The sequence below is a fragment of the Cryptosporidium ryanae genome, assembly GCF_009792415.1.
Source record: "Cryptosporidium ryanae isolate 45019 chromosome Unknown contig_8, whole genome shotgun sequence".
Lineage (NCBI taxonomy): Eukaryota > Apicomplexa > Conoidasida > Eucoccidiorida > Cryptosporidiidae > Cryptosporidium > Cryptosporidium ryanae.
In genome coordinates, this window is record NW_027125486.1 from 136650 (window position 1) to 160137 (window position 23488).

Sequence of the window (23488 nt, forward strand, 5' to 3'; positions counted from 1 at the left end):
AGAACTGGAGCAAGAATATAGGTTATACTAGGAGATCGTTTGCAAATGAAAGGTTAGAACTAATAAGTAAAATTAGAGGTAAAAAAACTAATTAGACTACGGGTCCAACTTGAGATATTCATCGTCGAAGTGATTGATTCTAACAAATCCGTCCTCACCACCAGTAGTGAAACTCATTCCATCTGGAGAGTATACTAAGGCGTTCATGGTACCAAAGTGACCTTTAACAGCACCAAGTTCGATGCCGTATACCATATGTAAGATAAGAGTTTGAAATTTGCCTTCCTGAGTGCCTGTTGTAGTTACATCTTGTGCAAGTTGTCCACCACCAAGTAGTATATGTCTTCTCATATTACCGTTGTTGTTAAAGTTGGGAGATATAGAACATCCGTTCAGAAGACGATTAGTTGTGTATTTCTTGATTTCTTTCAGATTGACCATGTCCCACAGTTTGGCCGTCATATCGTGGCTACAGGTGAGCATGAGGGTCCTGTCCTCAATAAAAGAACAACATGTGAGCAGCTTGGAGTGTGCTTTTATTATTTCAAGCGGCTCACAACTTTGTCGTGTATCCCAAATATAAATGCTCCCGTCTTCGTGTCCCGAAATAATACTATGATCAAACATTCCCCAGTGTGCTCTTGTTATACGACTTTCTATTCCCGTTATTCTTAAACCATCCTGATCTGGATCCCCCACCTTCTTAAGAAGCAGTTGTCTTGGTTCCGGATAAAATTGGTCAACTGCTGCCACAAATTTGTCTTGTTGATCGTATTTTCTATTAAACTCAACAAAACGGCATGTCCCACTCATTTGGTAAGTAGATATAACATCCGCTCTTTCCACATCAAAACAAACGCACTTCTGATCTGCAGACGACATTATAAGCGTCTTACTATCCAGAGATGGATCACAATTCCAAACCGCTGCTCTACCTGCTTCGTACTTAGCTGCCACCTTTCCGTCTGATGTAAACGAACATGCAACATAGCCATCCTGCAATGTTAGTTAATGGATAATATGCATTAGGTTGCTTCTATTGGCAGTCAGAACGCGAACTCCGAGCTAAGTAAGTCTCGCGTCTATACTTCTAGTGTGTATTAAATAACTTACCTTTCCACATGAGAAAACCAAATCTCCGTCGAAGTTGTACGTCACAAAGGTAATCGGACGCTCATGAGCCTGAAGTACTATTGGTCTCATAGCTACTCAACCCTTCACTTCTTTCAAAAACGTAAAAACACTCTGTCGTTCACTGTTTATTATACTTGGAAAAAACTACAACCTTTTCTCCAAGTGAAGCAACGGCACAGCCACTGACAACCAGTAATCAGCAAATCGCCTTGAAGTCTCCTTCTGCAAAATGTCTGGAGATTTTCCGAGTTTCAGTAGTCTAGACAATCCCAGCGACGTCAATGCCGTTCCGCTTCACCTCAAATTTTTTATTAAATTTGCCTTTTTGCCCAAATGAAAAGAGAACCTCTCCCTCCTTCTCTTATTGCATCGCAACCCTATATACTGTAAAATGAGACAGACTGTTTCCCGCCCGCGCTGTCGCATCTACATGCATACTGTTTGATTTCGCCCCGGACTAAATTGCGACGAGAGGCTCGGAAAGCCGTTTTCCTCATCTTCGTTTCGGAGAAAAAGGTTTGTTAGAGTTTGGAAAGGAGAAAAGCCGAATACAAAACACACCACTTTTTACTATATGTCTACTCTACCCTACACTATAGTGCTATATTTTACTACCTCCTTACAAACACCAAAAAATTCATTTTGCGACTATCATAATTAATTTAGAAAAAAAATACTCACAATTTTCCCACAAATAATCCCGTCTGAACTTTGATGCCTTTCAGAACTAGTGTTCTCCATTGTTTGTGTGGTATGGTTTTCCTGTTGCTTTCCCATTCTCAAATTCCACTGGAGAAATTAAACCATAGACTTCACGATTGATCAGCACCATTTAAGAAATTTTTCACAATTCAATATTTACAATACTTTATATGCACATGTTAACGTCCAATCGCTTGTTTGTAACTCTGGTAATCATAGCCGATGAAGTATTAGTATTCAAGGAAGTTTACCTGGAAAAACAAAGTACATGTTCGTCTGCATGTGAGGCGCGCATTGTTTGTAGTAATCAGTTTATTAAATATCCGCAACAATATAACCATGTAAATGTTGCATGCAGTATTCACTTGGAATTAGGTTCACATTAAAACGAGTATTAAATGAAAGTGAATGATATAAAGTAGTAGTGACGTTGATAATTGATTTGGATATTAAAGCAAAAATGGATAGAATAGGTTTCGTTGTGAATATAGTGAATGAATTTTACACCTTTTCTTAATATTTAATGTGAGTTTTGAACTACTCGTATGTAATGACTTAAGAGTTTACGTGGATGAATTTATGCCTGTCAAGCAAAAGAAATAACAAAACTATTCAGTGCTGTTTCTGTGCGAGCCTTCAATTAACCTTCCCTTTGGAACGTGTTTGTTTATTTCCCAGTGCTGAAGTGGATCATCAGAATTACAGTCTCCAAACTGCACTGAATATTTGGTGGGAGAGGTGTTGTTTGGAACCAAGGAAAGACATTTATTGACAAATGTATCGTTTCTTTCTTTTATTTTAGCCTTTATAACTGTTTCATTCTCTAAAATCCAAATGCTTGTTTCCTCAGTGTTTGTACACGGAACAAATTCTATTTTGCTTCCAATGCAAAAATTTTCCTTTCCAACGAGTCTTATCTGCATTGTGTTATTTGTGAGCATAAAAGCTTGAGTTCCTTTTTGTCCGTGACAAAAAAAGTTGTCAATCCTTTCGCCTTCAGTGGAATGATTCATTGTGTCCAAACATATATTGTTGTGTCTTTTGCTTTTAATTTCACCAACAAAAAGTACTTGATTTATATCGGTAATGTATGTCTCAGGAGCAATATTTTCTAAAAACCACTTAAAAGGCTTGCAATTCAATTTCTTTTTGAGATAGAACATATCATCAAACGGACCGAGGTCCATATCCGGATTGGGCGCAAATAACTCAGTTATCTCATAAAATTCATCTAACCACACCCTGGCCGTTCTAAGCCTGTTTCTCCAAAGACTGTTAGGTGGTGAGGTGTAGCCGACGCCTTTCTTCCTAAATATGTGAAATACTCTTGAACAAGGAACACACTCCAGTTTTCCACCACAAAGCCATATTCTGAGACTAAATTCAACGTTTTCAGCTCCCCAGTGTCTGAATTCTTGATCGTAGCCTCCCAATTTCCAGAAGAAATCTCTTCTTACTGCAAACAGTCCGCCTGCCATCACAGGAGACGCAATTGGTTCGGTGCTGTTAATCTTTCCTGTCAAAGTTGCTTGTTCAACAATTGAATATTTAAATCCCAGTCTGCAGCCTATTCCAGAATAGCTAGTATAAGAAAAGTCCAGTGAGTCTATTGAGTCTATCTGAGGCATCACGACTGAGTTCTTGCTCTCCTTGAGTCTAAGCAACTGCGGCTCCAACCACTGATAAGAAGTTTCAATGTGACTGTCGAGTATCACAATTACAGGGGCCGTTGATAATCTTATTCCGTGAAGTCTAGCTCCGACTATTCCGGTTCTTTCTGAAAGATGAACGACTTTTACCTTTGGGAGCAACTTAACGTAGTCATCCAAAAAGCCCCCAGGAAGCAAATCTATCATATCCGATCCATCATCCACCAAAATAATCTCCCTAAGCAAAGGAGGAGGAGTGTGGTTCAAGACCGAGTGCACAGATCTCAACAAAGTAGATAACGGCTCATTGTAAAATGTGATGATTACCGAAGCGTCGTCCAAGTCCTTTATAGGGTAAGTGACGTTTTTGCATACATTGTCTCTCTCATCAGCTGGAACCCTGTCCAGTGAAAGGTGGTCAGAAAGCTCTCTATAGAAACCACCACCGCGTCCCAAGTAAGAAGTTCCGTTTTCCAGGTTAATTTTGGGTGGTTTCTCTACAAATACATATGGCGTTGTGCCGTTTGGAAATATTCCCAGTATGCCGTGCATCCTATAGGTTCCATATCCCGCAAAAACGGCATGGGAATTAAGATAATGGTGACTTTTGTTTGAATAAAGAGAAGAATAATCCTTGTGTTCAACATAAGGAAGGTGCTTGTCACCAAGTCCGTATTCTTTTAGCAGCTTTAAACCCAATACGGAATTGTATTCTACGCCGGTATCAGATGCCTTCGGTTTCTTAAGGTGAGGAAAATAATCAGTAATTGCCTTTGTATCTGTTAAGTTTCTTACATTGGCGTAATTTGTGTAGTCAAATTCTTTTCCGAAATCTCTCATTTTTTGTATGTAGCTTTGGTGACGACTCTTTGATTCCTTAACTAGTTTAATGAAGTCGATGTTGCTATTTACGAACTTGAAACTCAGCAAACACCTTCCTTTCTCAAGGCACTCCAGACCTTTAATCCTAATATTTCGTGTATTCCTTAAGGATATCTGCCTAGTCAGCTCGTCGTTTCCTATGTTTGACATTAACAGCTGTTGAACAGCGAATATAGATATTATCCACAATACTGCAACAGTCAGCACGAAGTATATAAATCTTATTCTCCTTCCAAGCAAACCCTCCAGTCTAAATTGCAGCCTCCTTAAGCAATTAAATTCTCTATCTGACAATCGGCGATACATCTTTGGAAAACCACAAACCTCCTTTTTTTTAAACTAAATATAAATGTCGTGTTATTCTTAATATGTCTTATATTCAATTGATAAAAAAAAGCAATCTCAGTACTTCAAGAGGGAAACAAAATAAAATACTCTTGACACCCCCTTTTGCAGTTTTCAATAACCTAAACGCTTATTTTATTACACATATCTACCTTGATACCTAGAAATAAAACAAATCCCTTATCTCGGAACTTAATTATCCGTCCCCGTTCCCGTAAAATGTATTTCTATGTGAATTCGTCTTAGATAATGCTGCTGCAGTGCCTTATTCGAATAACACTTTTGATACTCAAAAAAGTTGTTCAACTGTCATTACACTCACGTTAGACAATCTATTTGGTGTAGTCCAACTAAACGAGCAGATGCACATATATATCCACATACAAATATCTATTCAAATTCCATTTTCATTTGTATACATACATAAATGTATATAGTAATAAATAAATAAATAATATATATATATATATATATATATATATATATTTATTATTTATGTATACTTTGCCCTTGTTCACTTAATTGTTACCTTCTCTAAATCTCCACAGTGTATTTGTTTTCCACATTTAATTGCTTTGTTTTTTGTTTGCTGGTGTTGTTACTTAATACCTTGAAATTTAGTACATTTTAATTATAACTCAAACAGGCCTCGTATATCCCGCCTAATTTACTTTTGCATTGAATAAATGAGGCAAATTGGGATTTAGCTCTCTCCTGCCTCAAGCCTATGAACACGGCGTTTCGTCAATATTATTTAATTTATTGTATTTTACTTAGCAGGATTTGAGACAGCACACCAGGCAACTTTTGATCGACTTGTCCGTTACTGTTCAGTTGATGTCCGAAACAAGCAATGCATTTAACACCAGTGAAAAAAGCACTTATCTCTTGTTCCCTAAGGTGAGAGTTATGATTTGAGCGAAAACGCGGATATGCTTGTTTCTGACTCCAATGGTTGTTTTGTTTATATCTGTTTTCCGGTGTACCTGAAGTCATTTCACTCCTATATCAGAGCTCTTAGGTACACAATGTCTACATATTTTCATTAATTAGAGTTTCCCGACCCAGGTACTGTTCTTTGCGAATTCGGAACTGAAACTTCCTTATCTTCGTCTCATCATCTAGGACTCTGCATTTCTGGTCACTTGTGTGGTTGGTCCGTCTGCAAATCCCCACTCTTGACTTTTTCAACTGAACAGTAACAAAAGACACCGTTTGTTATCATTAAGATTTGCGCGTTCAAGCGTTTTTGCACAGGTCCAGGGAAAAGTCCTCTATACAAAGAAGTATAAGACAATTTGACTGGCAAAACTATTAATTAAAGCATACTAGTAACTCTAGATGGTTGTCCCACTAAAATTCGTCACAACTAAGGTTGTGTCCTCGAACTTGTCCTTGTTATCATGAGAATCACTGAACCTAAAGTACTAAGACTCACAATCAAGCACTAGTTCGCCATAAAACCACGCTGTCCTTATGTTATTCAGGTCTTTTGATTCAACCGACTGCAACTCAAGTCCGTACTTGCCAACCCGGAAAAAACCCATCCCAAAATGACGAACTCAAGTAATCTTGTTCAGGTGTATATTACTCTGATCTTCACGTTCTACTCACGATAGCAACAGTAGGACAAATTCCAGTGAGCGGACTTGATTTAAAAGTTAACTCTCACGCCAAGGCATCTCACCTTTGCAAAGTAAACATTCGTTCTTTCTTTTCTAGTATTCCCAAAACTTATTGCTTTATTCAAAGTAAACAATAATAAATCATGAGATAGAAAGTAGGTCGAATCAAAGTAGTTACCAACGCTGTTGAATCAAATACAGCCTCAAAGTCTATTTTCAACGGTAACAGCGGAATTGAGATACTAAATAGCCTTTACAACACTAACATCGCAGTAGTAGGTATGTTTGTAGGGAAGACGTAAATCAAAACAAAACCTTCTTCAGCGCTTTCAATTCAAGTCTCCTGGGTCTCCCGAATAAATGTCGCAAGTACCAACTTGACCGCCGAAGTGCCAGTGACCACATGCAATTTTGCCTCGTAATACATGCAAAAAAAGTCCGGGTTTAACTGAGCGGTACTATAAAGATTGAACATTCCGTCATTATTTCTAACGAAAGGATTTGTTCTATTGAATTTAGGTAATTTTGCACAAGAGTGAAGCGACTTCAATCCAGGGCGATGAGGTGACGGTTACGGTCTTAAGTTGTCACACCAGCGAGTACCTGGCTCTAACTCCAGACCCCAATGGGGGAGATGTACGGCGGCTTAGACAACTAGAAACAGATTCTTCACCCACCTTGCTCTGAAGAACTCCAGCAAATGAAAACCCCAAATAAACACATATCCCCGTTCTGTTCCTCCCTGCTGACCAGTAACGTCCAATTTGCAAAATCGTTCTCGCTTCAATATGAACGCGCAATACCTCCGTGAGTCTTTGTTTCGGCATCTATTGTCTGTGGTTATTGGTTGTCTAGACAATAAAAAGCGACTAGTTAAATCTAAAGTCTTTTCTCACATTCATTACATTGTGGCAAATCACTCGAAAATAAAAGAAAAGAACAAGTAACATCAAATGTAGTCGAAGATAAAAATATTCTCCCAAATTCAATTCGCCTCTTGATTAGATTAGTTATTTAAAACAGCAACCAAAATATATACTTTTAACATATTTAAAATACTGTTTTGTTCACCTAGATCCGTTAAGCATTTCTCAATATTTCAAAATAGTTGCTTGATTCCAGTAATGCTGCTATTAATATTTCGCACACATTAGTGAAGTCAAACTAGTTAAATTGAAACTAACAAACAAGTACTGTTTTACAATAAGTTCCAAATTTCCTTATGTAATTATTGTGAAGTATTCCAAAAACTACTTTAATGCGTGTGCATTTGAATAAACAAAGAGGTAAGGGACTAATTGAATAATAAAACAAAACAGATCAAAAAATACCACCATTCCAATACTTAAATATATTAATTCATATTAGTAATCATTGTCCCTTAATCCGTCAAACAAATTTAACCAAAAAATAGACAAAGTGATATACTACAATTTAAATTGACTATTAAAAATTCCAACAAACCGTTCATTTATTCTTAATTACTGAAAATGTTAACATTACCAATTTTCGAGCACCAAATACCAATTAAGTACTAATTCGCATTTAACAATCCTCAGTACATGCCTCTGGCTCTTCCGTTTGTTTGAACTACACCAGAAACAGCAGGGTAGGGAACTGCACCAGAAGGTGCATATCTTCCCTGAGTTGAGTTGTATGGCCCGGGGCGAATAGCACCTGTTTGGTGGTGGTAAATTTGTGGAGAAACACCCGACACCACTGCGGTTCTTTGGTTGTAGGGGTAAACACTAGAATTGCCAATGTTTGATATATTCTGTTCAGAAATACCAATAACGTTACCATTTGATCGATCTTTGTGGGCATTGGAATCATATCCGGAGTTGACGCAAACACCACTGTTATTCCCACTAGAAGAGTTACCGTCTCCCAAGTTATTAGTTTGAGTTACAGCTACGTTGTCTCCACCAGCGGCATTGTGGGCGTAATGAGATCCCATAGTTGGCATTATTGGAGGAATTGAAACTCCTGAACCAGCACCTGGTGTAGAGGAGGCACTTGGATGATGTATTTGACCGTAACCCCCAGGCATGTACATAGCGGATGTGGTACAAGGATATCCGGAGTAAACATAACGCGGATCGTGTCTTCCACCATATCTCCCATATATATGTTGACTAGCAAGAGCACCGGCATGAATTTGTTGCGGTGTAATGTACGGATTTCTGAAATAGTCAGAATTGTAACCGGAACTGGCTGCTGCTGCTGCCGCCGCTGCTGCTGCAGCACTTGCTGCGGTGGAGATGCCGTTATTATTTCTAGATCTAATTCCCCCAGAAGTACCCAATATACCGGCATTTCCACCAATATTGCTTCCACCTAAACTGTTATTGTTATTGTTGTTGATATTATTAACACCGTTTGAATTTCCTGCCATAATTTCCCTAGGAAGAGCCTTTTTGCACTCAACCCATTTATTGTCGATTTGATGATCATAGTAATGTCTCATTACCTCCTCCACGGACTCTGGTGACTCATACTCGACAAAACCGAACCCTCTGTGTCTGTTAGTATCTCTGTCAACCATGACGCTGAGATTCTTGATACTACCGTATTTTCCAAAATGTTCCCTAAGTTTTTCATCAGAACAGCTTTGAGGCAATCCTCCAACAAATATCTTAGTAGCACTAAATCCACTTGAATACCCACTATTGTGTCTCGCATTCCCTGAGCCACCACCAATACTCCCGATAGTGGCATTTGCGTTTCCAGTACCAGACCCGACAACGGTTTCGGAATTGTCATCTGGTCCATCTGTATTTTGAATAGCGCCTCTGGGAACAGCCCTTTTGCAATCAATTTCCTTCCCATCAACTATTTGTGGCGAAGATAGTACAGCATCTACCGATTCTTCTGAAGCAAATGTAATAAAACCAAATCCCCTTGATCTACCCGTAGATTTTTCTGTTAAAACAACAGAGTCAACTATTTCGCCATAAGGCGAAAAGTGAGCTCTTAAAGAAGCGTTAGTCGTTATATCGCAGAGTCCCCCACAAAATATCTTTGCAGGAACAGTTGGACCGGAACTAGCGGCGACACTATTGTTACCAGTATTAAAGTGAACACCACTACCGCTCACAATGCCACCATTCACAGCTAGATTGCCGTTATTTACATCTTTATTACTGCCGCTGTTGTTTGTACTAGCAGTAGTTAGATCCAAGTCAGTGCTGCAGAAGCGGTAATTAGCACCCACTTCGTGACTGATGTTACTATCACTGTTGTTGTCATAGTTGTTATATATCATTGGTCCAACATTGTTTGGGGAGTCGGAGGTCAGACCCGTCTCCACGACATCTAATTCATTCTTTTCACTCTCAACCAGCACCGACCCCGAATCGATATATTCATACTCAACATTATTTTCTGCACCAACTCCGTCCAGATCAACTTTCCCTGAAGAATCAACTGCCGTCTCATCCTCAAGATCCGGTATCTTAGAGCTAAGATCTCCGCTGTCTGGAGAGGACAAACACCTGGAACCGGCTCCGATAATCGAATCTGCGTTGCTTTTATCCACATATCTATCCCCGGTACTACCAATGTTGTCATTATCACCAATATCACCAAACTCTGCTTTTACCGACGTCATTTTTCCTCCTACTTAGTAAATAACGAAAAAGATAACCCTTGGATTCTATTCTATTTATCTCACTTATTTGTACTTACTTTATATATTTTCAAAGCTCAAACAAGTAGTAGATAGGTACATGTATATCTATGGAAATACATATGCATAAATAATGTATACACATACATATATATACATATACACAAATATATACATATATATATATATATGTATATGAATGCTTATATCTATATATACATATAGAGTTTATAAACGCCCGTTTGACGATAAGTGAATATGCTACTTAATTATACTTTCATTCTAAAATCCCCTTAGGAGTAATACCCTTCTTTAGACCTTATGCTAATTCTCTTCTAACTTATTGGTATCTACTTATACACACACGAAACTACCAAAGTCCTTGTATAATCTAAGAAATAAGAGTATTTATACCTGAACCAAATCTCAAATTTACGTTTGTTTAATGTATTTAGATATATATCCGTGAATATATCTCACAAATAAACAACAATGCCTTTACACGTATATACTAATATTACAAATAAATGCATGTCATTTATAAAAAAAAGTCTCCTTATTAACAAATGAATGTATATCTATATATATACATCACTTGGTGGATTTTTCGTCTTTTCACTAAAATAACGATTTAGGTAATTCCTCTTTTTTCCCAAATAATTGACTTTTTTACCCTTGATGTAATTAATTTTGCATATATAAAACTAATACTCTTCCCTAGTATATCTGTTCTAGGAAAAAGTAGGGGAATATATTACTTGTGTATGTTATTCAAAAACGAGATACTAATTGTAGGGAAAGGCAAAAAACAAGCAAAAAGGCTGTTCAAATTAATCCTTGTAGCTTTTATTTTATTAATGCTACTCATTAACGAGAGACAGCTCGTCTAAGCGCCAATCTGGCGTCTTTAGGCGGTATTTTTTGGCCTTTTTAAAAGACGAGTAAATAAACCCATAATCAGGCACTTGATAAGACACGTAGATTGAATGATATTTTAAAGGCTTGCTAATTTCGAGTTGTTTCGTGTAGATTTGGCCTCCGTAGCTTTGCATCCATCTCTTGGTTCTGTGCCCTCGCATTTTGAGCGTTATCGAGGTATACTGAATACAGACGAATTAATGGCCATGCACTTACGCATGCATATCTGCATGTGGAAGGTATGTGATTATTGGGCATTTCCGGAATGAAAGTGCGGTTTCCGCAGGTGGCCACGAGTTTGTGGGTGCACTTTACTTTTCAACTCTGTCTTTGTACGTGATGGTGCATTTTGCTTTATTTGGTTTGCTGCTCAATTATAGTATTTACGCCTCGGACTTTCCACTGCGCAATTTGGGTTGTTTTACTGAGTTGTGACAATCGGGAATTACCTAGGGAAGAGGAAACTACTGGTGGCTTCTACGTCGCCCAGTTCCGTCTATTTCGTTATCTCTCTTTGTTCTGTTAAAAACTGAATATACGCTAAATCAACAAAGTACAATTTTTCCGCTTCTGGTGGAATTCTCAAAGGAGTGATTTAGGAGAAGAAGGAGATCACCGCCGTTTCAACAAGGGAGAATTGAGAGCAAAAACACCGATTTGTCGGGCCATATTCAGCAGCAGATATTTCGACATTATGCTTAGTCGAAAATAACGAAGCAAGTTTCGAAGTTGCGCAGCCGAGACATTTAACTGAAGCAGAGCCTTAAACTCAGAAATTATAAGTGAATATATATAAATTAAACAATTGTTGTAAAATTCAGTGATTGTAGTGCCGTGTCTAGTGGATAATAGTCTCCTAACGTGAATATAAATCCAAACACTTCAAGTGTCTATACAGACGGAAGAAGTATCCAACAAAGTGGGACCTGAAAAATAGAAAAAATCAGTATAACAAAGGTAAGTCCTGATTGCTGTATCATGCTATATTGATTGCTTAAATTATGGTTTGAAATAACCTTAAGCATTAAGTAAACAACAAGTGAAGAAGATAACGAAATGTATATGAAAAAAAACCAAAATATGTGATTTCTTCTTCCACCGATAAAAAGCAGGATAAGGTCACAAAGCACAATAGATGTGTACTTGTAACCCATTGAGCTGAATAAATCTAAAGTTGTCAGCACTCTACCTGCGAATATATAAGATCCAAGTTGGAAAAGTATGATTTCTGTTATTAGCAATACAATTGAGAACGAGGCAGTTGACCCGAGTATCTGTGGCTTAAATTGTGAGAATACACCATTAATGACCCCATCAGCCAAAACATACGTTATAAATCCCATTAGAGGTATATAAAGATCTGAAAAAAGCGTTGGAAGAGTTCTCATGTCCGATTCACCGCAAGACGAAATTGAGTTTTGGTAATTCTCGTAAGAAAGAGCTCGACAGTTCATGTTGTTTTCGTGTGTAAAAAACACAATGAATGGGAAAATCATGAATAACAGTTTTTTTAGTACATATTCGTGACTAACAACAAAATGGGACTTTAATGATGCAATTGTTTGTGGGAACCACAACTGAAGTTGGCTTATTTTTTCTGGATTAAGACCAGCCGTTTCTTTAACTGTACTCGATACTATTCCCATAACCAGCTGAGACGCTGTATTACTATTTAAATTAAACATCCCAAAAGTGGAATTGTTTTTCTCAAACTGGGATGTAAAAGACTGCATATTGCAGGCTGTTGAATTAGTTTCGTTATTGCTGCTCACTTTACCACTAACATATTCAAATCCCGAACCAAAAGCGTTATTATTGGAATTCAAATTACAAATATATCCAGACAAACTATTTCCATTATCACTAGATGTTGAAGATGAATTATAAGTATCTCCAGCAACAGGTCCGTTATTAAAATTGCCGTTATGGCCGCCACCACCTAAATTCAAGAATAAATTGTCACTTATGTCATTGTTTCTTATCCCACCTACAGTTGTCACGGGGTTTACATTAAAACCGTTGTTTCCACTAACGCCATTTGATGTTCCAGAGCCACCTGTACCATTTTCATTCAAATTAGGGTTGTCCCAGCCGTAAAAGTGAGCCTGGTGTCTCCCTTCATTTGCGTTGTTTGTCCTAAATCCTGAATTAAAGTTGCCGTGCGATCCGGATTGGACTCCACTGTTATCACTATTGCTCACAGCAAATGGGTTATCTAGTGGTTTATTTAATGGTGGGTTGTTGCGGTGGAACATCATACCATTGTCTCTTTTTCTATTAAAGTGGTTTTTATAGTCGGTATTGTTCATTTTATTTTTAGCCTATACCAAATATGCACTCTTCAAATTAAACAAGTACTGGAAAAATTAACCTTTCTTTTGCGATCGTGTTTACGTCTATTTATCCCTCTATTTACGAATCAGTGGATACACACATGTGCATATCTACGAATATATGTATGTACTTAATATTCTACTCTCGAAACAAAGCTAACATTTGCATGCGTGAAACGACTCAAGTTAGAAGCTTTTAATTGCATCAAGTGGTGAAACACACAAAGTCAGGGAAGCCACCCTTCTTTGCGCAATTAGTCTGCTTTCTCTGTTTTCTGTGAGTACAAACAGGCCAGTTTCAAACTCCACATCAAGATACGCTCTGCCTCGCGTTTCCACAACTTATTTCTGATGTGGGTATAACAATTAGAGCTGTCTCAGTTTATAGGCATAAAGCTGAACAAGAAGGCTGTTTACTTGACAATAATCGCAATAATAATTAAGGAAGTACAAAATCTAAAACTCGAGCAAGAACAAATAGCCACATCAAAATCGGGAAAAACCCCATAATAGTAAAAATGAGTATAAAGGAATCTTTGGGCGCCACTCTCCCTTATAATTTGTGTATGGGCAAAATGTTAAAGCACAAGGGGGAAGAGGGCCGGAAAAAGAAAGACGGTTTAGGCTTTATTTTTTGCGGTAACGGTTGATGACTGTACAAAGTAGATCTTGGAATTAGGTTGCATCAGCAAGGTAATGATGCAGTAAATGTCTGATTTACGCCGTCGTTTAACTGCAGCTACGAACAGTTACGTAAAGTGATAAAGAAAAGTGACAAAGGGAACGTTGTATTTTAAAATGGAGCTTTCTAATGGTCATTTGGATATAAGGACTGGAAGGTTTTCCGACAAAGGGGAATCGATGATAGGGAACGAGAGTAACATTAATTTTCTTACAGAAGAACTACAAAGGAAGTTATTGGAGGCGAGAAGAATATGTTGGAGTTTGTTGAAGACCGGGGTATGTGTTTGTTGCAACTCTGAGGACCTACTAACCTCAAAATTATTAACTGGAGGGCTTTCGAACATACTGGTTAAAGTCAAGATAGAGAAGGACAGATTTTGCGAAAAGATGTTAAAGGCAAATGAAAATTTGTATGTGAATGGTTATGCTACTTCTGAGGGTAAGAATAACAGCCTAGACAACTCTGATTGCTCTATCACGAACCTAAGAGTGCGCTTTTACAACCAGAACAGGAAAATGTTCATAAACGAGAAACGTGAAGTAATTATACAAAACATACTTTCAGAAAGCGGATTTTTAAAACCTGTCATACTTTCTTTCAGCGGTGGACAGGTGGAAGAGTACATTGAAGGCAGAACTCTCGAGGTGGAGGATGTGAGAATGAGAAAGGTTTACCTCTCAATAGCTAAAAGAATAGCGCATCTGCATTCAATTAAAGTGCCTTCTGAGCTGTCTTTGAATGTAATTGAGGAGTATAAACAAGGCACAGTCAATACAAGTGAAAATATATCTATAGTGTGGCCTACACTAAATAACTGGTTGTTACGTGCGGAGAAGATGGTAAACACCAGGGCTAATTTCAAGAAAATTGACTTTGTCAAATTGAATGATTTAATTAGCAAAGTTAGAGACTATTTATACGCCACCTGTGACACCGGATTGTTGAGTCCCAATTCAATAGTTATTTCGCACTGTGATTTACTTCCCGGGAATATCATTGAAACTTGTGATAAAAATCACGTTTTTATAGATTATGAGTTTTCTGGAACTGCAGAAAGAGCTTTTGACTTGGGTAATCACTTTTGCGAATGGGCAGGATTTTCTTGTGAATGGCAACACTTGCCTACTGACGATCAGCTACGTGAATTTGTTTTTGAATACATCAGGAATCTCAGCATCGTTAAAAATTGTAATTTGGGGTCTATACTTGAGATTGAACCTGAAAGCATTCAGTTCTCCAACTCTTTGGGAACTAACACCATTGTGAATGAAAATAATGCAAATGGCGGCAAACTTGCATGCAGTACAGATAGTAGAAACCCATATGAATTGTTTATTAACAACTATGTAAGTTCCATTAAGGCCTTTATGATTATTTCAAATATATATTGGGGACTTTGGGCGATTTGCAAGTCAGAAGTCAATGTATCCAGCACCAACAATACTTGCTTTGATTACAAATCATATGGCTACAGAAAACTCAGTTCTGTTGTCAGCGAACCTTACTTTTGCAACACTTTGAAGAATATTTGTCCCCTCTTTGACTTTAATTTTTTTTAAGAGAAGTGATTTGTATTTTTGTATCTGGAACTTATCATTGTTAAAAGGCGACTTTAATTCATGAAGTTTCTGTTTAGGTGTCAAAAAATGTGAATCCAAGGTGAATGATGGAAAAACTAGTGACAGTAAATGTGTCGGCGCAACTTTGGATTAATCCAATTCAAAAAACTTGGAATTATGTGTTTAGCCTATTTTATTCCGCATTATTCTGCTATTAGTCATTTGTGTCGCAGTTAATGGGAATCACTAAGCATAGTTTCCCATATGGAAATTAGTTTAGACACTTCATTCGGCGTTTTTGTGTATCTGAATGTATTTGATAGTCCGCAGACACTTTGGTTCTCTTATTACTATTCTGTTATTCAGGTTTCATATGGATGAACGATAAGCCAACTATAAGCAGATAATTTAGAATCTCGTTCACTGTGTTCGACTGCTTCATTCTTTTATGTTTTGGCGGTAATTGCTTTAGGGTTTAACTCTTATGTTTTGTGTTGCACTCTTTACTCTCCGCCTCTGCGGAGTGTTTCTCCTTCGCCCAGCATCTAAGCAGCAAAATAAATCATCTCGTCTGCTCCTTCCCACGTTTCAAAATCAACTTCCAATGCAGGCAGGGCGTCCCGGCTAAATGCTATAATGGCAATTCTGTCACTCTCGGGATACGAATCAAGCCACCCTTTTTGTTCAAATTGCATGTAACATGAGGCAGACTTCCAGACATGCAATTAATGAAAACTTGTCAAACAGTGCAGTGGCGCCAGCACCTCTCTGGTGGCGCCCAATGGCAGTAATTCCTGACTATTGGCAAATAAGTAAAGTCGAGAAAAATAAATAAAAAGTAGGATAAAAAATAGGAGGTAGAAAATTCGAAAGGACAATATCAGTGTAAGGTAGAACGGTGTGACTTTCTCTTGGTTTATCTGTACAAACACGCAAGGCTCGTAATTTTTTTCAATTAGAGGCGACCGGTTTTTTAAATGTTTGACTTAAATGAACAAGATAGAATAAAAGGTGTTATTGAGAGTAAGGAACAAGTGAAGACAACAGAGCATTGATAACGGAGGAAATTTGATATTTCCCGTTTCTGGAGGATAAAAGGTGTACTTTGTATGTTAAAGAACAAATAGACAGGACAATATAAATATTAATTTTAGAAAATGAATTTAGCTCCAATATGTTCTGATATCTACAGTGCCACATTTGAGCTTTTAAAGGCCTCAGACGTAAAAAAGCTGTCAGTATGTCACGTGACTTCGACGATCACGTTCGAATCCACAGGCGAGAGTAAAGTAGGTGGCTTGCACGATCTGAGGATGGGCCCGTTGAGTAACAGGGACTTTTGTGGTACATGTGGAGGCAGAAATGACTGCCCAGGTCATGTGGGACACATAGAGCTAGAGCTTCCAGCATTCCATCCCTTATTTTTGGGGAAACTGGTTAGACTGTTGAAGTGCTGTTGTTGGCACTGTTGTCGCATAAGAATGCCAAAAGGAGCGTGTTTAAACTATATAAAGAGGTTCGAGGATGTGACAGGCGAATTGGATAGAGATTATTCTGGCGGATCTGATGTTCTCTCTTCGAATTCATATTCACTGGAGAAGTGGGAGGAGATTAAGAGGGAATTCTTAGATAAGGCTTCCAAATGCACAAAGTGTAGTTCTTGTGGCAACAGTTTCAAGGGACAGGTCAAGGAGTCTCAACTTGGTATTGGAATCACTCTATCGTGGCCTGAAGGCTCCAAGCCTCCAATAAGTTTGTCCAGCACGTGGAGTGAATCCTTCCTGACTGGGGACAGCATTGAAGAGGAAAACGAAGGTTCTGGCAGCAAGGCAAACAATGGAGATGGCAGCGAGACAAGTTCAAACAGCGCTAAGACTCCTGCCGAAAGAAGGGACTTTGAGGACGACTTTGTTGAGAGCATTCCACAAGAAGCGAAAATTTACACAAAACAGGGAAAGGGAACGATAGTACAACACTTCCAGGCATTTCAAATTGTTCCAATAGTCAGGAATGTATGGAACAACAATAACAAATTGCTAGAATACCTATTTCCAGTTTGCAAAAAATTATCGTGGGAAGCGTTCTTTTTGTTCGTAATGCCAGTATCAGCAAACAAATTCAGACCGATGGGGATTTCTTCAGGGAGAAATATGCCACTATTGCACCCAAGAACTTCAGGTTTGCTGAGCATATTAACTGCAAATGAACGTCTTAAGTTTTACATAGACTTGCAAAGGAGAGAAGGTGAAGACGACCTTGATGTTAACAGTGAGCTGTTTTCAAACTTGGTATCTTACTCGTCTTCTCTTCAAGAAAAAGTAAATTCGTATTTAGATCAAACAAAGAGTTTTAAGCCGTCTTCAGCTACTCCAGGTATAAGACAGTGGTTGGAGAAGAAAGCAGGTATAATACGTCAGAAAATGATGGGAAAAAGAGTGAATTACTCTGCAAGAACGGTAATAGGTCCGGATCCCTATTTGGAAACGAACGAAATTGGTGTTCCGTTAATGTTTGCATTGAACCTTACGATACCAGAGCGAATAAACAAACACAATGTGGCATTGGCATCCAAATTGGTTGAAAATGGGAGCAGTATGTATCCAGGAGCAAATAAATTGCTACTAGGAGGTGTTTTATACGACTTGTCTCGTTTAGACGCAAATCAAAGGAAAGCAAAGGCAAGACTACTGTTGTCATCTGTGTTATCGGCCTCGAATCCCTTTCAGAGCAACAGCCACCCAATAGTTTACAGACACCTTTTTGATGGCGATATAGTTTTAATGAACAGACAACCTACGCTCCACAGACCAAGTATAATGGCCCATCGCATAAGGATTCAGCCTAAGGATAACATAATGAGACTAAACTACGTGAATTGTGGTACATACAATGCGGATTTTGACGGGGACGAAATGAATCTTCACTTGCCTCAATCCTTGTTCTCAAGGTCCGAGGCGAAGTATATAATGGATGCCTCTAGACAGTATTCAGTTCCCAAAAGTGGGGAGCCATTGAGAGGCTTGATTCAGGATTCTTGTGTAGGCAGTACTTTTTTGACTGGAAAATCGACTTTTTTGAGCAAAGAGGAATACTTTCACCTCATTTACACGTCCCTGAGTTTCATATTGGACAGGAAACATTCCGCCATATCGACCAGTCCCATGTTCTATTCTTCCGCCGGTCAGGTTGTGTTTGGCTCCAAAAACAGGTACTCCGAGGTCAATTCTCCGCTTGGAAAGATCAAAATTGACGAGTCTGTCCTCAGAGACCACATTGACTCTGGTTCAGAAAACAAATGTTCGGATGGAGTCAGGTCGGGTTTTCAAGTTGAATTGAATCCAAGGAATTTAGACACAAATTGTTTTGAAAACAATATTATACTCGAGTCTCCAACAATACTTAAACCGGTACCTTTTTGGACCGGGAAACAAGTCTTCACTTCTTTGTTAAAAACACTGCTTTATAATCTGGTTAGCAAGGATCCGAAGGTCTATTCAGGAATCAACCTTGTTTCAAAAAGTAGGACACCTGGTGATTCTTGGAACGGAAAGGAGGATGGGGAGACGGAGGAGGCCATTGTCGTCATCAGAAACAGCGAACTGCTTCAAGGAGTGATAGACAAAAACCAAATAGGGTCCAATCCCTATTGTTTGGTTCACTTGTGTACAGAGTTAGTTGGACCGTTATTCAGTGGAAAGTTGCTTTCGGCATTGTTTAATTTATCTCAGGTGTTCCTGCAAATGAGAGGCTTTACTTGCAGCATAAGTGACATGTTGTTAACACCCAAGGCCGAGCGGGAGAGGATAAAGTTGATTAGAAGGTACAGCCAGGCGTCTGCGTATATCCAAGAGGTCTTTCAGCACCATGTTTTTAAGGAGACTGGATTCGAGAGTGAGCTTAGAAACGAATCTTACTTTGACGACGCCTTTAGTAGTTCAGCCTTGCACTCCCAAGGCTGTGGCGTTTGGAAGAAGAAGAATTTGTTTTCAAAGTTAAGGGAGTTGAAGAGAATCAGATACGAGGAGAAAAACAACACTAAGAATGATGACGGTTCATATTTTGTTAATGATATTGTCGATTTTTCAGAGGACTCCGGGGAATCGACTTTAATTGTGCTGGACCTGTTGATAAGGGAATTAAAGAAAATGAGCCAGGAAAACAACAAGGAGGAGAATAAAAGATTGCTGTTAGATCTTGTGAAAACCATGAGGGAGTGCAGAGTCGGACCAAGATCCATTTTCAAGAGCGAGCATTCAGATGGAATCAGCGACTTGATGGCTGAAAGTGGAAGTAAGAAACAAGAATGCAGAAGCGAAGACACGATCTTGTATGACACAACATGGCTTTCCCAAGGAAAAATGGAGCAGACAACAAGCAACTTGCTTGGGGACCAGGGTGAGTCGGACAAAAAAACAGCTAATGGAAGCAGCATTGGCGACTTTTTCATATATCCCAACGAGCTTACAAGACGAAAGCTGGAGTCCTTAATAGGAAACAAACTGAGCGCAAGTCGAGATTCACTGTTAAAAATAATGGACGCCATCTCAAAAATAGGCCTTGGTGATATCACTTCAAGACTCGGTAATCTGCTTAAAGGCTCGTCCTCTAAATTCCCGTTCCCACATAATGGTTTCTCCTCGATGGTGTTAACAGGAGCGAAGGGTTCTAGAGTAAACCACAATATGATATGCGTAATGTTGGGACAACAGGAACTGGAGGGAAGAAGGGTTCCCATCATGCCAAGTATGAAAACGCTTCCCTCATTTGCCAGTTATGATTTTGGATCTAGAGCAGGAGGTCTAATTACAGACAGGTACTTGGATGGCCTTCACGCTCAGGAGTTCTTTTTCCACTGCATGTCTGGGAGAGAAGGCTTAGTTGACACGGCTGTTAAGACGGCTCGTTCTGGTTACCTGCAGAGGTGTATATTAAAGGGATTGGAGAGCATGATAGTTCACTACGACGGCACAGTGAGGAGTGAGGACGACGCAATCGTACAATTTACCTACGGTGACGATGGAATTGATGTCTCCAAGTCGAGCTACTTAACTAGACTTGACGACTTGGTTAGAAACAGGTCTTTGTTGTGCAGAGACGTTAAATTTGAAGAGGCTTTTAAGAACAAGTACATCGTTGATTCATTCAAGAGCGTATTGAGATTTGAAAATGAGCAAAGTATCTTCAGAACCTATTTGAATCAGGACAAATCGGCGTTTTTATCTGGTTTCAACAAGAGAGCAAGGCTAAACAAGCCTGTTTCTGACGGGAATTCGGAAGGACGAGGATTGGAGGCTGGTCCCTTCCTCAGCGAGAAACCACCAAACAATTTGAGGGACCAAGTAGTAAACTCGGTCTTTCCCAGCATTTTAAACGGAGGGTCGGTATCCGAGTCCTTTCTAAGTAGCTTGTCTGAATCCAATATGCAAAAATTAATTAGACTATGCGGTACCGAGTCTACCGGACCGATAATAAGCAGCAGAAATAACAAAAGAAGTCTGCTGTCCATCCAAGTACTTGAGGAAAGCGAATATTACGAGAAGGCCCTTGAATTAGAGAGACTTTTGCGTTTAAAGTATATGAAAACCCAAGTGTCTCCTGGAGAGGCAGTCGGTTGCTTGGCAGCTCAGTCTATTGGAGAGCCGGCGACGCAAATGACCTTGAACACATTCCACTTAGCCGGTCACGGCGCAGCCAATGTTACATTGGGTATTCCGAGACTAAGAGAGCTGCTCCAGACGGGAGGCGACTCGAAAACTCCGTACATTTTTGTTCCTTTACTTGAGAAGAAGCACAATCACGGACAAGATCGCGAGGGAGGTGCGGATACTACAGGGATCTCTCTTTTCTCGGACAAGGTTTTGGATTGCTTTAAGTCCATTCCCCTTTCTGACATAATAGAGAACGTTGGCGTTGAAAGCTCAATAGTGTATGAGAACGGCAATGACATTGGGGATTCGGAGAAAGGAGAGCAGGTCTCTGGCAGCTACTGTTGGAAATACGAAGTGTCTATACAATTTCTTGACTTGGACACGTTTTGTCAGATAATGCCTCAATACAACGCTTCGGACCTCATTAATTTGACCTTGTCAAAGTGCATCAAGCCTTTTTTAAGACAGGTAAGTTCAAAAGGTGAATGTAGTGTAGAGGTTGTTAGGTTTTGAAGCAAGAGATTTTCGTTTCTTCGCACCAAAGAACGAGTCCTTCCATATTGTGACCGTTCAACTCTCACTTGCATAACACAGCTGTCGGATGATGAAGTTCACAAAACTTTCGTTCTTCTGCACAAGTTGCACATTCGGCTTTATGTGTAGAATGATGGAGAAGACACTAATTACAAATTTCTGAGACGGCAGTCGCCACAATTACACCTTTGAGACAGCCAACGATACAGAGCAGCGTGGATATCACGAGTGACCGGTTTACCTCGGCCTCCATCTGCACTGTGTCGTTGCTTCGTGTTTAACTGGCATAAGCGATATGGTGTGAATTCGCATTACCTCGGCTTTTCGCCAAAAGTCTCGTTCTATGCCTTAAAACTCGACCTGGACCCTCACTGTTCACCATTTTTGGTTTGTTCTGGAATAACTATCTGTTTCTCTCTTTTCAGGTTAACGGAATGTACACTATTTCAGCAATAAGAAGCAACAAGTTCTGCAACCAGGAGAACGACGAGGTCGATGAATTTGTGTCCAAGTACTTACTAAATCAGACAGGCGACAGAAACATGGGAGTATTCAAGGGTTCGATTAGTTCCGTACTTCAAAAAGGAGGAGGTGCTCATTTCGGTACCGGGAACGACGACCTGACTTTCTCAGAGCAAAGTCTAGAGTACAAAAGCGGTGACTATCTCGAGGCCGTTGAAAAGGATCCAGGACTCAAAAAGGAGCCGTTGAACTCGGAGAATGCAGACGAGGAATTTGACGTTGAATCCAGAGGCGAGAACGGCCAATTCAGTGAGGATGACAATACGTCTGCAGAATCAGATTCCTCCACTTCTGACGAAGACAAGGACGATAAAGAAGAGGAAGAGGACGAGCACGAGCACAGGGAGGAAGAACAAGACGAGCACAGAAAAGACGACAACGACGAGAGCGGAGAAGTTGGCGACGACGACGTTGAGGAGAAGAACAGGGGAGGAACGACGCCAAGTGGCGATTGCAGAGACACAATGGCAGGTGACAAAAGAATCCCCCACGTGAACGTTAAGATATTAAACAAGCAACTGCTCAAGCACGTGGAGGAGCTGGATATAGACAAGAAAACCAACACAATAAGAATATGCCTCGGCTGGAGCGCTAGAAGGTGTCCACACTATATAGACTTTTTGCCGGCGCTGAGGAATACAATTTCAAAAACAAGCATACAAAGCATTCCGAACCTGAGAAACGCGAGGATAACAAAAAGGAACGCCGGTAACAGCACGGACTCCGGGGAAAGGAGGTTGTCCGAGTACGAGGTGACCGTGGAGGGAACCAATGTTGGACATATATTTAAAGTATCTCCAAAGTATGTTGATCACGACAAAATAAGGTTCAATGATATCCAAACAGTCTACAGATACTACGGAGTTGAGGCTGCGAGACAGTGTATAATAAATGAACTGAGAAATGTGTTTTTGGTATACGGCATTAACGTTAACTACAGACACTTGACACTAATAAGCGACTCTATAACCTCTAGTGGAAATTTGAGAGTGTTCAACAGATCCGGCGCCATCTGTCATAATGTATCTCCATTTCTGCAAATGTCCTTTGAAACGAGCATCAGGTTTCTAACTGAGGCCTGTTTGCGAGGCGCCAGGGACAATCTTAAGAGTCCCGCCAGTTGCATATCTGTGGGCGGGATTGCCAGGGTGGGGACGGGGATCTCCAGAACACTAACTGAATTCAGCGTCGGGGGATCCGAAGAGACCAATGGGGGAAAATACAGAAGCGAAAGACGGGGAAGCCCCGTGGAGGGCGGAAAAGACCTTAGTTATGCGAAGAGCGAGAGTCTGTTCAAGTTTCTTTAGTTGCTAGCTCTCAGCCG

General features: G+C 39.6%; 7 protein-coding genes across 7 annotated transcripts; 3 read left to right on the top strand and 4 right to left on the bottom strand.

Moving 5' to 3' along the window:
- Window positions 1-96: 96 nt before the first annotated feature.
- On the bottom strand, window positions 97-1203 carry FG386_003471 (uncharacterized protein; the record flags this gene model as incomplete). The annotated part of the gene is made up of 2 exons (XM_067342933.1): window positions 97-996; window positions 1114-1203. The coding sequence occupies 2 exons, from the start codon at window positions 1201-1203 to the stop codon at window positions 97-99; spliced, it is 990 nt and encodes a 329-aa protein (XP_067199160.1).
- A 1241-nt stretch (window positions 1204-2444) lies between these two features.
- On the bottom strand, window positions 2445-4673 carry FG386_003472 (UDP-N-acetyl-D-galactosamine; the record flags this gene model as incomplete). The annotated part of the gene is made up of 1 exon (XM_067342934.1): window positions 2445-4673. The coding sequence occupies one exon, from the start codon at window positions 4671-4673 to the stop codon at window positions 2445-2447; it is 2229 nt and encodes a 742-aa protein (XP_067199161.1).
- A 3219-nt stretch (window positions 4674-7892) lies between these two features.
- Window positions 7893-9947, bottom strand: FG386_003474 (ribonucleoprotein; the record flags this gene model as incomplete). The annotated part of the gene is made up of 1 exon (XM_067342936.1): window positions 7893-9947. The coding sequence occupies one exon, from the start codon at window positions 9945-9947 to the stop codon at window positions 7893-7895; it is 2055 nt and encodes a 684-aa protein (XP_067199163.1).
- Window positions 9948-11773: 1826 nt separating this feature from the next.
- On the bottom strand, window positions 11774-13192 carry FG386_003475 (protein with 5 transmembrane domains; the record flags this gene model as incomplete). Its single annotated transcript, XM_067342937.1, has 1 exon — window positions 11774-13192. One exon carries the CDS (start codon window positions 13190-13192, stop codon window positions 11774-11776), a length of 1419 nt encoding a protein of 472 aa, XP_067199164.1.
- Window positions 13193-14014: 822 nt separating this feature from the next.
- On the top strand, window positions 14015-15460 carry FG386_003476 (choline/ethanolamine kinase family protein; the record flags this gene model as incomplete). Its single annotated transcript, XM_067342938.1, has 1 exon — window positions 14015-15460. One exon carries the CDS (start codon window positions 14015-14017, stop codon window positions 15458-15460), a length of 1446 nt encoding a protein of 481 aa, XP_067199165.1.
- A 1157-nt stretch (window positions 15461-16617) lies between these two features.
- On the top strand, window positions 16618-21621 carry FG386_003477 (DNA-directed RNA polymerase I; the record flags this gene model as incomplete). Its single annotated transcript, XM_067342939.1, has 1 exon — window positions 16618-21621. One exon carries the CDS (start codon window positions 16618-16620, stop codon window positions 21619-21621), a length of 5004 nt encoding a protein of 1667 aa, XP_067199166.1.
- Window positions 21622-22076: 455 nt separating this feature from the next.
- On the top strand, window positions 22077-23471 carry FG386_003478 (RNA polymerase subunit; the record flags this gene model as incomplete). Its single annotated transcript, XM_067342940.1, has 1 exon — window positions 22077-23471. One exon carries the CDS (start codon window positions 22077-22079, stop codon window positions 23469-23471), a length of 1395 nt encoding a protein of 464 aa, XP_067199167.1.
- Window positions 23472-23488: the final 17 nt, after the last annotated feature.